The following is a 15348-nucleotide window of genomic DNA, read 5'->3' as shown; positions in this document are numbered from 1 at the left end:
AGTCTTTTGTTTTTAGCATCATGTTTGTTGTTTTTAATGAAGAATATTTCGTTTTAAGAGAGCTCCACTTCATTTATACGAAAAATAAAACTTTAAATGAGAAACCGTTTGATGGTCGTTTTACCCTATTTGTAGATCTTAGACCACTGTTGACCTATAACAAACACATCTGTAGTATCTGCACACATGTTGTCCAGTATGTGCTGATCTTATAACTTTACATGAAACATGAATGAAAAAGATGCTAAATGTATTTTGGAGATGGGTGTCGTAGCACACCTGTAACAGCAGTTCTGTAACAGCACAGCTGAGGATAAAGTTGGGTGGAGTCTGGCGATATTTATAAAAAAAAAAAAAAAGTTGCTTAAATGAGTGTTTACAGTATAATTCAAATCATTGAATTTAGGTCTTCCATGGCCACAGGTGTATAAAATCAAGCACCTAGACATGCACACTGCTTTGATTTGTGAAGGAATGGGTCCATTTCAGGAGCTCAGTGAATACCAGCATGGTACCGTCATAGGATGCCACCTGTGCAACCAGTCCAGTCTTGATATTTTCTCACTACTAAATATTCCACGGTTAGCTGTTAGTGGTATTAAAGCAAAGTGGAAGCGATTGGAAATGACAGTAGTTCAGCCTAAACTCAGCAACTTATAAACCCCGTGAAAAGCCTTCCCAGAAGACTTGAAGCTCTTATAGCTGCAAATTGTGGGCAGACCGATCATATTAAACTCTATGGATTAAGGGATACCACTCAAGTTCATGTGTTTGTAAAGGTAGACAAGCGAATACTTTTGGTAATATTTATTTTTATTTATTTATATATTTCCCTTTGTTTCCTTATATATTTTCTCATTAAGGTTTCAGCACACAATATCAACAAATCCTCATTATGTGATGTACCTCTAACACATGTGGGATCTACACATTCATCCACAAAACCTATTTTAACAAATGACTCACTTGGCGCACTCTGCTGGGATAAACCTGGCTTAATAAGTAAGAAATGTTTTCGAAGCTGTCTTTCACTGACAAGTGTGCACAAATGCTGTACACAAAATTGAGTAAGATAAATATGGAAAATTAAATGCCATTAAAATCTCATTAAAAAAAAATCAAATACAGAACACATTACAATCAGTAAAAGAATCAACAAAAAGCCTGATTAAACAAAAAAGATTTTAGCTATTTTTAAAGAGTCCACAGAGTCAGCTAAATAAATGTAATTGTAGTGGGACATTGTTACAAAGCCTTGGCGCCACAGACTGATAAGCTCTGCCCCCCTTTCACTTCATTTTTTTAAATATCTGTACACACACAAAATAACTCTGAGACAGCAGCTGCTATCAAAATGCTAAATATAGGTGGCGCTAATGTGCCTTGGAGTGGTTGGCTAAAAAAAAAAAAAAACACGAAGAAGAAGACCAACGCAGCCACAACAACGACAGCTAACCTTGCTATCGGTTAGCTAGCTTAAGTTGGTATCACACAAAATATGTCACGCTCACTGTGAACAAGGGAGGAAACAATAAAGCTGCAAACTCAGATAACGTGACGGACATAGGTACGTCCACGCGTTACATTCACTGCTTGTGAAAACATTTGAAAAATTGTAGCCTGTTACTATGCCATGCCAGCTACAAATGGGAACGTTAGCGTGCTGCTAAGGCAGCTAACTTAACCGGCTTTTCCCATACATTTGCTATTCGAAGCTAACTAAAATGAAGCTGAGACTAACAACACGAGTGGATATCGCTGGTTAAGTTAAACCAGTTATCAGAATAAATTCTAATAATTGATACACACAGACAAAATGTAGCGCTGGCATAAGCTAGCTAGCATTTGATCGTTTTGAAGCCTATTTAAGTGTACACTGACGTAATTTATAAAACGGCGCTCGGATTGTCTGTGCAGTTTTTGTTTAACGCAGATACACGCATACCTGTGTACCGATTGTTTTAGTGGTGAGGTGATGTCAGAGGTCTTGACGTGAGTGTTTTCACCTGTTAGATGCTGAGGGCAGCCTGCCACCATGTATGCCGTGTACAGACAAGCCCACACACCGACCTCAGTGGAGTTTTCTGTCTACTGCAACTTTATATCCAGTAAGGAGAAGAACCTGGTCGTAGCTGGAACATCTCAACTGTTTGTTTACAGGATCATTCATGATGTGGAGGTAACTTTAAATCTAAGGTTCACCTGTTTTTTTGTGCCTTTTTTTTTTAAAACACAAGCATAAAAGGGCTTTTTGATATATGCCACATTTGTCCTATTTCAGAGTACTTCAAAGGCTGACAAGTCATCTGGTATGTCAAAGAAAGCATCTCATTCAAATACACATTCTACTGTTGGTAAAAAATGTTTTTGGTTTTTTTTGCTGAGTCTCGACTTTTCTTGCGCAGATTCCAAATCTCGTAAAGAGAAGCTGGAGCAGGTGGCTTCCTTTTCTCTCTTTGGGAACATCATGTCTATGGCTAGTGTACAACTTGTTGGAGCCAGCAGAGATGCACTCCTTTTGAGTTTCAAAGATGCAAAGGTATTATAGAGCAAGCAGTGTGCTGCTTAAATAAACCATGCTTTTAACCCCTAGAATTGTTTCTCAGTGACCCTTGCCTGTGTTTTGTCTCTCACCAGCTGTCTGTGGTAGAGTATGATCCTGGGACACATGACCTCAAGACACTGTCTCTTCATTACTTTGAGGAGCCAGAGCTCAGAGTATGTAGCAACAAAAATAAACCTGAGTTTATGTTCATGTGTAAAAGTGACTCAACTGTGAATATAACTGTTCTTGTATTTTCAGGATGGCTTTGTACAGAATGTACATATTCCCGTTGTGCGTGTAGATCCAGAGAATCGCTGTGCTGTAATGCTCGTTTATGGCACCAAACTCGTGGTGCTGCCATTCCGAAAGGACACGCTAACGGATGAACAAGAGAGCGGTGTTGGAGAAGGGTAAGTTATACATCTAATTATTAAAGTTGATTTGTTACGCTCAGTTCCAGCTCAGTTGTTTTGATTTTTTTTACTCTACTAGAGTAGCTTTGCATGATTCAGTTAAAAAAAGGGCACCTTCCTTTTAAGCTAACTTTCCTTATCAGCCTTTTAACTTTTCATTCACAGGTATAGCTTGTACTTAAGTTCATTATTCTAGACTGACTGCTAAATACAATGCATCTAGTACTATAACAGTATTCTTGTGCCTCTCAAAAAGCTTTTTTTCATAATAATATTTAAATAAAAAAGTCACCATTTATGTATTCTATGTTCATTACAGTGAAGTGAATTATTTAAAGCCTTTTTTGTTTTATGGCGTATAACTCCAATAAATCGAGTATCTGAAATCATTAGATTATTTGCTAAGATCAATCAAAAGACAGAAATGAAACTTCTGAGAAGCATGTCCATTTGTACACTCAGTGCATGGCCTTTATCACAAATTCCTGCATAAGTGCGGGGCAGCATAGAGGTGATCAAAGCCCAGGCTGCTTTCACATTGACCTTCAGCTTGCCTCCATTTTTAGTATTTCTCAACTGATAAAATCCATAAATTCTCCATGAAATTCAGTTTGGCTGAGCTTGCCAATTAAGGGCAGTAACTTTGTCTGCAAACTACTCAGCCAAAGGTTTGGCACTGTGGGTGGGTCCTACTGGAAAAGGATCAGCATCTCCATAAAGCTTGTCAGCAGGTGGAAAGTTGAAGTGCATTAAAATCTGCGGGTAGACAGTTACGTTGACACTGGACTTGATAAAACACAGCGGACCAACAGCCAAGAACACTGGCAGGTCACATGGCACCCCAAATTGTCACAACTGTGGAAATGTCACACTGGGCTTGACACACCTTGGATTCTGTGCCTCTGCACTCTTCCTCCTGACTCTAGAAGTTTGATTTCCAAATGAAAGGGAAATTTTACTTTCACCTGAGAAGAGGACAGTTGGACCAATGAGCAACAGTGCAGTTACTTACAACGTAACATGACTACAACTAACCACACATCAGGTGGACACAGCCCACAGTTACTGTGATTAGCTGTTCACGGCTGTCCATCCCTTCTTTGCAGTTTCAGCTACTTTCTCACAACTGTTAGCAAACATTGTACAAGAGTCAATAATCATAAATGAGTAAGATAAAACAAACTGTTAAAAATAACCATAAAAATCACAACATCAATATAAGGAGTCACAATCAGCAGATTCCTGGAGAGAAATTGTACAAAGAAGTGGAAAAACTTTAAGGACAAATATTTTTGCCTCTGGAAAAAAACTAAACTAACCACAACAGAGAGCGAAGACTTTGTATTTATTTCTATCATGACTGCACTGTAAATAAAACACCTGGACACGACCACATGATAATTAACAGTTAATGCACCAGCACGCAACCAGAAATAAGGGCAGAGACATCAGCCTCTTATGTTACGTAGTCAGCTCCTCAAACAGTGCAGAAGTCTAGCCCAGGTTAGCTGTTTCTAACGTCTTGGGTTCAGGAAGGCACTTGTGGCCCATTTCCTGAAGATGTCTGTGCGCAGCAGCTCTTGATGCTCTGACGCCAGCCTCAGGCCACTCCTCTCCCAAGTTCCTGAATCAGCTCATGACAGTCCTCTTGAGGCTCCGCTCATTCCTGATTCCCCCTCCCAGCCGACTTTTAGGGAATAGGCTTTGATACAGCGCTCTGAGAACAGCCAGCCTTTTCAGCAATGACACTCCTTCTCTGGAGGGTTTGTGGTTTTGTGTGAACTAGTATGGGATGCACTGTATTCATAGTATTTGAGTAGTAATTTAAATGAAATGGTTTGAATAATTTGAGATGATGTATTTCAGATTTTGATGAACTACAAGTCGTGATCATGAAACTTATAACAGAAACGCTTGACTTTACATGAGAATAGAATATATGAAACTTGTTTTTGAATTCAATTACAAAACAAAATGAACTTGTTTTACATCATGAATTTGATGAATGAGTATATAAAACAGAATAATAGAGAAAAGGATGTTAGATCCTCATAAACGTCTCTGTACTTGATGTTACCTAAACATGCTTTTTCTTTTAATGTTACTGCAGTTTCCAACGAACGCTGTCTGTTTATCTCTTCTCCAGACCTAAATCCAGCTTCTTGCCCAGCTACATCATTGACGTCCGTGAACTAGATGAGAAGCTCCTAAACATCATTGACATGAAGTTCCTCCATGGCTACTACGAGCCCACGTTGCTCATTCTTTTTGAGCCCAACCAGACATGGCCTGGGTTAGTGTGAACAGAATTCAGTTCTGTCAGGAGAAAGGAAAAAAAATACGAAAATGAGTCGCCTAATATATGCTTGGTGTTCTGCCCAAGTAAAGTCTGCATCTAGAAACACTGTATTGGCAACATGCTGTTAATTTGAGTTTCGAAGCAGCCACTTTTATCAGAGTTGTCACTTCTCCTGTATGCTTTTTTTTCCCCAGGCGTGTGGCTGTCCGTCAGGACACTTGCAGCATTGTTGCAATCTCCCTCAACATCATGCAGAAGGTTCATCCTGTCATCTGGTCTCTCAGTAATCTGCCCTTTGATTGTACACAGGTCATGGCTGTCCCCAAACCCATCGGTGAGTTCTGAGGAAGCGTGTCAGTGCTCTGTTGGATATGAATTTGCATTAAGCGAGTGCTGATCACACTTGAAATGTTTGCAGGTGGTGTGGTGGTGTTTGCTGTGAATTCGCTGCTCTATCTGAACCAGAGCGTTCCTCCGTACGGAGTCTCGCTTAATTCTCAGACAAATGGGACCACAGCCTTCCCTCTGCGTAAGATTAATCATTTCAAACCCACGCCTGTACGTGTATCTCTGGATATGCTGTGATGCTCACCACTCTATACCATGTCTCGGTTGTGCAGGTGTACAAGATGAAGTGAAGCTCACGCTGGACTGTTGTCAGTCTGACTTTATTGCTTACGACAAGATGGTGATCTCGCTGAAAGGAGGGGAGATGTGAGTTATTGTGACACTACCAGCAGCATGCATGTAAATGCTGATGACATTAAATTATTTCTTACTGGCTGCTGCTGTTTTGCAGTTACGTGTTGACACTGATAACTGACGGCATGAGGAGCGTGCGCGCTTTCCACTTTGACAAAGCTGCTGCCAGCGTCCTGACGACCTGCGTAAGTCCTGCCTGTGACTGTGAGCAGTGATGGTCTGATGATACAGGAGCTCTGTTTCTTAAACAAATACTCGTTCTGTCATGTTTCTGTGGACAGACACAGAGGACATGAGGGAGCAGGATTTGAGCAGGCAAAAATTGCTTTTTGCATCCCTCTGCTCTAATTCAGAGGGTTATACCAACAGGAGAGAATCAAACCACTGTTAACCTTTTAACATACATCAGTGAAAAAGGTTTAGGCTATAATAATTACTGAACTTGGGTCAATGGATACCAGATGAACATTGACATTTGCTGTCATCCTGTTTACATTCAATGCTTGCTTTTTCCACAGACTCTTTCAGGTTGTTAACATCTTTAAAAATACAAAATGTAGGTCTTGCAGTGGGTTGGGGTTCTGCCCGGGTACTCCGGCTTCCTCCCACAGTCCAAAGACATGCAGTTAGTGGGGATAGGTTAATTGGAAACACTAAATTGCCCATAGGTGTGAATGTGGGAGTCATTGTGAGTGCGAATGGTTGTCTCCTGTCTATGTATTAGCCCTGCGACAGACTGGCGACCTGTCCAGGGTGTACCCTGCCTCTCGCCCTAAGACAGCTGGGATAGTCTCCATCGCCCCCCGCGACCCTAAAAAGGATAAGCGGAAGTGCATGGATGGATGGATGTCTTGCAATACAACAGTGAAAACCCACAATAATAATAAGAAATGATTAGGTGTCATCCTGGCCATCCTACTTGTTAGCTTATGGAAATGGAAATATGATAATTTCTTGACCAAAGGCTTAGGAGTAATTACTTTTCCATCCATGTCAGGTCTTAAATTTGCTTTAATATGACACTTAAATTAATCTTAAATAGCTTCGCTTGTAACCATGGACCCCCGAATGATGCAGCCAGTTACACTGTCGCCTTACATTACTCTTCTTCCTTAGATGGTGACCATGGAGCCCGGATACCTTTTCCTGGGTTCCCGCCTCGGAAACTCGCTGCTCCTGAAGTACACAGAGAAACTGCAGGAGACGCCAGCAGAGGAAGGCAAAGAAAGGCAGGACAAAGAAAAAGACAAAGACAAACAAGTGAGCCGGTGCAAATTTAAATACAGCAATTCTTAGATTCGGTGCTAGTTTGAGCGTTGAACTTAGATATAGTATTTTCTAGTTTTTCTCACTGCGCTTGAAAGGTGATGTGTTTTATTTGACGTGTTGTTATGAAAGTGGTCTCTTTCTTTCTTTCTTTTAGGAGGAACCACCAAGCAAAAAGAAGCGAGTTGAATCCTCCACCAATTGGACCGGTACGTTTCCTGTTTGACATGTGCACAATAACAGTGTGTGGGTGTGAGAACTGCCAGTCTGTGTTATACTCGACTTCTTTGTCTTGTCAGATGAGGTGGATGAGATAGAAGTGTATGGAAGTGAGGCCCAGTCAGGCACTCAGCTGGCCACCTACTCCTTTGAGGTAAAAAGCTTAACTGCTAAGCTTAACTGTGGTGTAGATGTGCATAGAAGATGAGGAAGAGTCTTTTCTGTCTTTTACAGGTGTGTGATAGCATACTGAACATTGGGCCTTGTGCAAATGCCTCCATGGGTGAACCTGCTTTCCTGTCTGAGGAGGTACAGACAGTTGAAACAGTCTTCTATTAATGCTACAGTTAGCTGTTATGAATTGTCAGCTCAATTTTTTATTCCACTCACAGTTTCAGAGCAACCCTGAGCCTGACCTGGAAGTTGTAGTTTGCTCTGGCTACGGGAAGAATGGTGCCCTGTCTGTGCTTCAGGTAAAGCCTCTCTACTAGATCAGTCTCTCAGTCATGATTTCTGGTACCGCACCGTCCTAAAACCTGTGGTCGCGAGGCCCGTCTGCCACAGGTCCAGTCACGGTGCTAAAGTCAAGTCTGGGTCTACCAGGGCTGCCTCAGAGATCGACGGAGTAGCCTGTAAACACCCCAGAAACAACAATCCTCCGTGCATAATTAAAACGCACACAGGGAAGTGTGTGTGAGTCACAACAGTAGAATCGTGTGTCTGTTTTTTTCCCCTTCTTTCACTTGTTAATTTGTTAAATTCTATTCTCAGAGAAGCATCCGACCCCAAGTAGTCACTACGTTTGAGTTGCCAGGTTGTCACGACATGTGGACTGTGATCTCGAGTGACGTCAAAGAAGACAAAACAGTAAAGTGTTGTTTGGTTATTTCTCTAATAAACATTTGAAATAAGTGCTGGCGACACCTTTTAAACTCACATGCTTCTTACGCCTCTCACAGGCTGCAAAAAGCGATGAGTCAGAGGATGGGGCTGAGGCTGAGACGGGTGATGATGGTGAAGAGGGAGAAAAGGACAAAGAAGAGGTGGAAAAAGAGGAAGAGGAGAAGAAGACGGAACCTCCCCTGGAGGATGACGCGAAGAAGCACGGCTTCCTCATTCTGAGCAGAGAAGATTCAACAATGGTAAAAACATGTTAATCCACTTTGTTGTGATTGGAGTCATGGTAAAAGACGGTAACAGATACTCTGCTGCTTTTCTTTCATAAGAAAGATGATCTAAAACATGGAACAGAGACTGTATATAAAAGGTGGAAGTAGCTACAGTGATGCCTCTCATGAGTTTTGAACTCCTTTTGAAGCCTTATTGTTAGCATTAGAAGCGGAAATCTATCAAGCGCTTCAAATGAAATGATCATATAACTTGTATGGGTGAATCACACAAACACAGATACCTGGTAACTTTTTATTAGTAACAAACTAATAAAAAACTAGAGCTTCACTCACTAAAACTGGAGCACAAACTTATTGGACAGATCGTTCCGGACAACAAGGCAAATTATACGTCAGAGAAATCTGTTCAAATGCTCCAAAAGGCACCACAAGCACACACACAGCGAAGAGGTCCAGTTCACTGACTCCAATGAAAGGATCTTAGCATTAAGTAGACATGTATATCTGTGTGTTCATGCACAGTTCATGGATGCAGCTTGCTAACCAACTTTGGTAGTGTTAGTTGATAGCTTAGCACTTACCCCTCTAAGCCAAATAAACTGGCTTTTGGCTCTAAAATAATAACAGCAGTAAACCAGAGCTTTCCAAAATATGGAATTCCAAACCGACGTGTTTATCCTCATATACAGTCTGTGGTAGCGACTATTAGAGGGAATTCAAAGTTTGGCTTTATTTTTCAGCGCCTGAAGGTGCTGCTTGATCTTGTAGAGAGTTTATTATATTCACCTCTGCTTTTGAAGTATGAAGATGTAAGCATCTTTGCATTTTCCTGAAGATCCTTCAAACAGGTCAGGAGATCATGGAGCTGGATACCAGTGGTTTTGCAACTCAGGGACCCACTGTGTATGCTGGGAACATTGGGGACAACAAGTACATCATTCAGGTCTCCCCCATGGGCCTTCGTCTGCTGGAAGGAGGTACAATTAGTTGGTTTATTTTTTATTTTTTTTCAACTTTTGTCCTTAGCTTTGAATAATTGCAGTAGCAACTAGAAGCTGTTAAACAAAAACCTCATTAAATAAAGTAAAACAAGTTGTGTTTTAAAAGCATTATTTTCGTGTGCGTGTGTGTTTGTTTGTTTGTTTTGGTTCATCATTTAAGTCCTACCTTTAACAATTTTTTTTTTTTTTTTTTAACTTTTTCTGTCAGTGAGACAGCTCCACTTCATCCCCGTGGACCTGGGTTCTCCCATAGTGCATTGCTCTGTGGCTGACCCATATGTGGTTATCATGACTGCTGAGGGAGTGGTCACCATGTTTGTGCTGAAGTCTGACTCGTACATGGGGAAAACGCACCGACTGGCTCTGCAGAAACCACAGATTCCCAGTGTGAGTGACCGGTGTTCACAAAAACAAACACCCCCCCTGCTGGCCACAGTGAAGCTCACCAAGCAGAGTTGGCCGACTCAGTTTCACTTCTTTAATATTGGCAGCATTCATGGCGGTCTTTCTCTTATGGAAACTAGATTTGCAAAACGCTCTTAAGTAGTTCTCAGCAGTATTAACCTTGGTTAAACTGGTTTCTGATTTAACAGCAATCTCGTGTCATCACACTGTGCGCCTACCGAGACGTGAGCGGAATGTTTACAACAGAAAACAAAGTGAGCTGCTCCATCAAAGAGGACACCATCAGGAGTCAGTCTGAAGCAGAGACCATCATCCATGACATGAGGTAAGAGTTCAGTTCGCCTCCTCACTGACGCTTTCAGCCAGTTTCCACACTGCTGACTGTTGTTAAATGCGTGTGCAGCAACACGGTGGATGACGAGGAGGAAATGCTGTACGGAGACTCGAATGCGAGTGCAACGCCTGCCAAGGAAGATATCAACCGCAGCTTTGTGGCACCGACAACGTCTGGGAGCGAGGCGACCTCGAGCAAAGCAGAGCCCACCCATTGGTGCATGATCATCAGGGAGAATGGAGTGATGGAGGTATGGTGATAGTTGTTTACTGGAATCTACTGAATGATGATTCACCATTTATTCTATTTACAATGAAAGAAACACGTGAGATGGTTTTAGAACTTTCATAACACTGATCGATGCAAAATGCAGAGAGATGTAATTTAAAGGTCACATTTAAAAGCGTGTATTTCTTTTTGATGTTTTTTTTTTTTAATGTAATGGTCAGTGCACTGGGTAAAATGTCTGCACCCAGCTGAGGAGGGTTCATTTTCTCTGAAGTGGGATTGTGTCAAGTCCTTATGGACAGTCAGTGTGTTCCCTCCAGTACTGACCTGCACACAAACTAAAGCCATTTTCTGCTGTGGACACAATCAGCAGCACACTGATTGTAAACACCTAAAAGAATCAATAAGGTTTCAAGTGTTTGCTATCTTAGAACATTTTCACCACTTCTGGTGGCATCAGAAAACTCTTTCAGACAATGAAGTGAAGCCATTACACTCCACTCGAAACTTCATCTACTGCTACCTCTGTCAGTTTGTGTTATTTTGTGACTGCAGTTGTGTAGTGCACATTCAGACTGCACAGTCACACAGACTAGACTGAATATTCTTACTTTTTTTTTTTTTCAAAGACGTCTGGACGCTTTGAAGAAGATAATTTCTTATTTACGGTGTTTCCTCATATTACAAACAGAGGGAGAGTGGGAGAGCTTCAAACACTGGCAAGACTTTTCTGTGGGAGCTCTTAACAGTATGAACACTTTTGAAAAAGGTAGAAAACTCCATGTCACTAAGCTCTAATTGGTGCTAAAGGAGAATATCAAACCACCTCAGGTTTTAGCTTCTTTCATTACTTTAACCACAATCTCATCACATTCTGTCACATGGATCAAGAAATGTTTGATTGAGAAATCTGAGTTCAGTCTTCATCTAATGCACTGAATGATCAGCCTTAAAGCCCCTGTTGTATAAAAGCTTTCCTGATTGTTTACATAACTTGCTTTTTCTTTTGGTTTTCTTGAGGTGAGAGGTAATTGGACTAATGACTGCATCTTCCTTTGTCAGTGATTTTTATGCAGTTAAAAGACTCTAGCCTTCAGCTAAGATGTTGTTTGATCTTTCAGTATGTTTCAGTATCTTGAAATTGTGTGCTGCATACTGTTAAGACGAACATAATTAGCAATTTCCAAATCAGTTTGGTTAAAGTGATCAGTGTTATTCTGCTCCCAAGCAAACACTGTGTTCCTGGGAAAAAGGATTTATCAGGTGCTGTTGGAGGGTAGAAATAAGCTAGCAAGCTACTTAAAAAAATCAAAAGCTGAAAAGCAGGGAGGTTTTAGAGGGTTTGTGAAGTTGACATGATGTCCTGCAGCTTCTAGGTATTGCTGGCTACTTTATAAACTATAGCAACAGTAATGTATTTCATACGTTTTAGCACGAAGATATTAATTGTTTTCAGTGAAAGTACATTTCACTTTAGTTTACTAGTTGTGACACTTGATGGACAAAAAGCAGCCAACAATGTGTCTGAGATGCTACATTCACAACAAAGTAAATAATGTTTTTGGAAAGTTTCAGTTGTTTCCAAAGAGCTGTGAATCTGAGCTGATGGAGACTAATTTCATAATATAATTCTGAGGTGTTGTAGTGCACAGCGTGATTTTATTTTAAATTAGCTTATTAAAGGTGTGCTACACTTTATAATCTTAACACAGTTGTACAACTCTAGCATGACTTTGAAGAAACACACAAGAGAATTATTATGTCATCACTTAACAGACTGATCTGTGGTTCACGGCCAGTTACAGTTTTTTCTTGGATTTTGACTTGCAGTTTGTTAGAGTTTGTGTGAACATTACAATAAAACTGAACTTGAAAATAACATGTCATCAGTATATAGAGTAAAGAATCAGAAGAACATTAGGGCTCTTTTTCAAATTCACTCATTTTGACTGTTGGTTATTTGAACAGATTTATCAGCTGCCAGACTGGCGCTTGGTGTTCCTGGTGAAAAACTTCCCAGTGGGTCAAAGGGTGCTGGTGGACAGTTCCTCTGGCCAATCGGCAACACAGGGGGAGGGTAAAAAAGAAGAAGTCACCCGTCAAGGAGAGATTCCATTAGTCAAAGAAGTGGCTTTGGTTTCACTTGGCAACAATCACAGTAAACCATATTTGCTGGTGAGTTTTTACAGTTTTCAGTGCTAAGGTCAGATGTTGTGTTGGAAAACTCTTCTTCACCTCCCAACACTCTACAGTCAATTCTGCTGTGTCATATTAATCATTCACCAGATGGAACAAACCATAGTAAATAAAAATCTACATTTTTATTGTTTTCTAGGTCCATGTTGAACAAGAGCTTCTGATCTATGAAGCGTTCCAGTATGATCAACAACAGCCACAAAACAACCTGAAAGTCCGCTTCAAAAAAGTAAGAGTGTGCACTGATAAAACTACAGCAAGTCAGCTTCAGGTGACGGCTCATTAACCGTGTCACCGGACCCTCCACAGGTACCCCACAACATTAACTTCAGGGAAAAGAAATCCAAGCTCAAGAAAGATAAGAAAGCAGAGAGCAGTGCCACCGAGGAAAGTTCCGGCGTGAAAGGTCGGATTGCCAGATTCAGATTCTTTGAGGACATCTCTGGATACTCAGGAGTAAGAATGCCTTTGTTAAAAACTAATTGTAGACCTTTGTTATTCAAGAAACAGCACTGCAACCAGGAGTCTTTTTGTGTCTTTGCTATCCCAGGTATTTATCTGCGGCCCGTCTCCTCACTGGATGTTGGTCACGTCTCGTGGAGCATTGAGGCTTCACCCAATGACCATTGATGGCTCCATTGAGTCTTTCTCTCCCTTCCATAATATCAACTGTCCCAAAGGTTTCCTGTACTTTAACAAACAGGTACAAGAACTGTTTCTTTGTTTTATTTTATTGTTGTACTTTACTAGACTGCACCGAGCTGATTTTTAATTATAAAATCGGTAGACAAATTACGACATGCAGACATTTTTGTCCTGAGAGCTTTATAAATATAAACGTGGAGGTCCTGAAGAGTTTGGAAATTCTAGGGTTTTTTGCACATGTTATGAAAAGAGACCACAGAGGAAGGAGCGTAATCATTCTGGAACAGCATCAGGTTTAATTGTCTCAGCGTTTGAAAATCACTAAAGCAAGCCAGAAGTGACATTACAGGACGTAAACAAACAAAAACAAAATCAGATCCTTGAGGCTTTTCTGTGTGTGTGCTCTCCCACAGGGCGAGCTAAGGATCAGCGTTTTGCCCACGTATCTGTCCTACGACGCCCCGTGGCCAGTCAGAAAAATCCCTCTGAGGTGCACCGTCCACTATGTCTCCTACCACGTGGAATCCAAGGCAAGGCTCTTCTCGCTAAGCCCTCACAGCACCAAAGGCGCCGAAACCTCGACACACATTCGAGGCGAAACACATTCCCTGGACTCAAACACATCCACTCGCATAACACGATGCAAAATAAAAGCATATTGATCGAGGAGATGAAAGGCTTCTGGCCTTGAAGTTTTTCTTACTGGAAAAGAAAAAAAATCAATGCAGGGTGACTTTGAAGGGATTAAGTCTTTGATGTGAACCTTTTTTTTAGTGGGATTTTGTATTTTTTCCTTTCAGGTGTATGCTGTGTGCACCAGTGTGAAAGAACCATGTACACGCATCCCGAGGATGACGGGAGAGGAAAAGGAATACGAAGTCATAGAACGAGGTCAGTGTTTCGGAGACCGTCTCTAAAGCACCTTCTGTTGTTTAAATGTGCTGTATAAATAAAACAGACTTGACAGTCAACACAAAAAGATTATTATATAGAGATATAATAAATAATATTATTAATATTAATAATCGTTTATTTAGCACAGTTCAACTCAGAGAATAGAAACAAAGTATCGATGCTATTGGGCTGGTAGCTATCCAGTACCAGCACCTGCATTGATATCGCTATTATCGATGTAGTGATCAGCCTTTCCAGCAAAAATGTTATTCACTGATGACTGACAGCCTTTATTCAAAGAATATAGATTCAATACATAAAGAATATTTGACCTTAGATTAAATTAATTGCTGTTTAAATACAAATTAAGGAGGTTATTTTTATCGGTTACTTCAGGGGATCATTTAGAAGTATTTGACAAACTGCTTTGATGTATTTTTTATTAAATAATTTTTTTAACTACGTATTTCTGTTTATACTACTTTTAGCAGTTTTTTTTTAAGTTGGCTATTTGAGCTTTTTAAAAAATGAATTTAATCAGTCATGTTAAACTCAACTATTTGCAGATACTTTTAGCTGTTTTTGCTTTTTTAACTTGGAAACTACATTAAGCTGGAATTGCTCTGTTATTCACAGCTGTGCCTTTCAGTTATTTCTAAATTACTTTTTGTTATTCAGTCAGCCATTTACAGTATATTTTTGTGGTGAATGCATGACATTGAGCTCTCCTCCGTAGCTGCTAGCGTAATTGTTTTTGTGTCACTGCTTTTACTGAAGATCAGTGTAAATCTGAAATTGTCTTTGGCTGATTCGTTTCCGTGTGAATGGAGAGCATTGACGTTTCTCCTCTTGCCCCCTGCAGATGAACGCTACATTCATCCGCAGCAGGAGAAGTTCTCAATCCAGCTCATCTCTCCAGTGAGCTGGGAGGCCATTCCCAACACACGGTAAAAGCTTTTTATTGCATTGCTTAGAAGAGCCAAAGTGCAGTTTGTGAAATCAATAGAAATGCTTTGTTTTAATAGATACTGGGCAGCCGTGGAGAAAGTGGTCCAGCCCAGAGTGTGCCAG

General features: G+C 40.7%; 1 protein-coding gene across 1 annotated transcript in view; it reads left to right on the top strand.

Moving 5' to 3' along the window:
- The first annotated feature begins 1401 nt into the window (after positions 1-1401).
- Positions 1402-15348, top strand: part of cpsf1 (cleavage and polyadenylation specific factor 1) — an 18128-nt gene continuing 4181 nt past the window's right edge. The window contains exons 1-29 of the mRNA XM_005450758.4: positions 1402-1567; positions 2014-2179; positions 2282-2309; positions 2406-2539; positions 2638-2718; positions 2804-2955; positions 5105-5251; positions 5452-5591; positions 5676-5786; positions 5878-5971; positions 6057-6144; positions 7076-7219; positions 7383-7434; positions 7525-7598; positions 7679-7753; positions 7837-7917; positions 8216-8311; positions 8404-8586; positions 9410-9551; positions 9784-9962; positions 10169-10305; positions 10384-10564; positions 12511-12717; positions 12878-12967; positions 13048-13194; positions 13289-13441; positions 13797-13913; positions 14184-14274; positions 15140-15224. Coding sequence (XP_005450815.1) covers positions 2036-2179; positions 2282-2309; positions 2406-2539; positions 2638-2718; positions 2804-2955; positions 5105-5251; positions 5452-5591; positions 5676-5786; positions 5878-5971; positions 6057-6144; positions 7076-7219; positions 7383-7434; positions 7525-7598; positions 7679-7753; positions 7837-7917; positions 8216-8311; positions 8404-8586; positions 9410-9551; positions 9784-9962; positions 10169-10305; positions 10384-10564; positions 12511-12717; positions 12878-12967; positions 13048-13194; positions 13289-13441; positions 13797-13913; positions 14184-14274; positions 15140-15224 — 3353 coding nt within the window. The 5' untranslated portion in view covers positions 1402-1567; positions 2014-2035. The remainder of the gene's footprint in view (positions 1568-2013; positions 2180-2281; positions 2310-2405; positions 2540-2637; positions 2719-2803; positions 2956-5104; positions 5252-5451; positions 5592-5675; positions 5787-5877; positions 5972-6056; positions 6145-7075; positions 7220-7382; positions 7435-7524; positions 7599-7678; positions 7754-7836; positions 7918-8215; positions 8312-8403; positions 8587-9409; positions 9552-9783; positions 9963-10168; positions 10306-10383; positions 10565-12510; positions 12718-12877; positions 12968-13047; positions 13195-13288; positions 13442-13796; positions 13914-14183; positions 14275-15139; positions 15225-15348) is intronic.

Source organism: Oreochromis niloticus, linkage group LG22, assembly GCF_001858045.2.
Source record: "Oreochromis niloticus isolate F11D_XX linkage group LG22, O_niloticus_UMD_NMBU, whole genome shotgun sequence".
NCBI classification, from domain to species: Eukaryota; Metazoa; Chordata; class Actinopteri; order Cichliformes; family Cichlidae; genus Oreochromis; species Oreochromis niloticus.
This window is presented reverse-complemented; position numbering and strand designations above follow the sequence as displayed.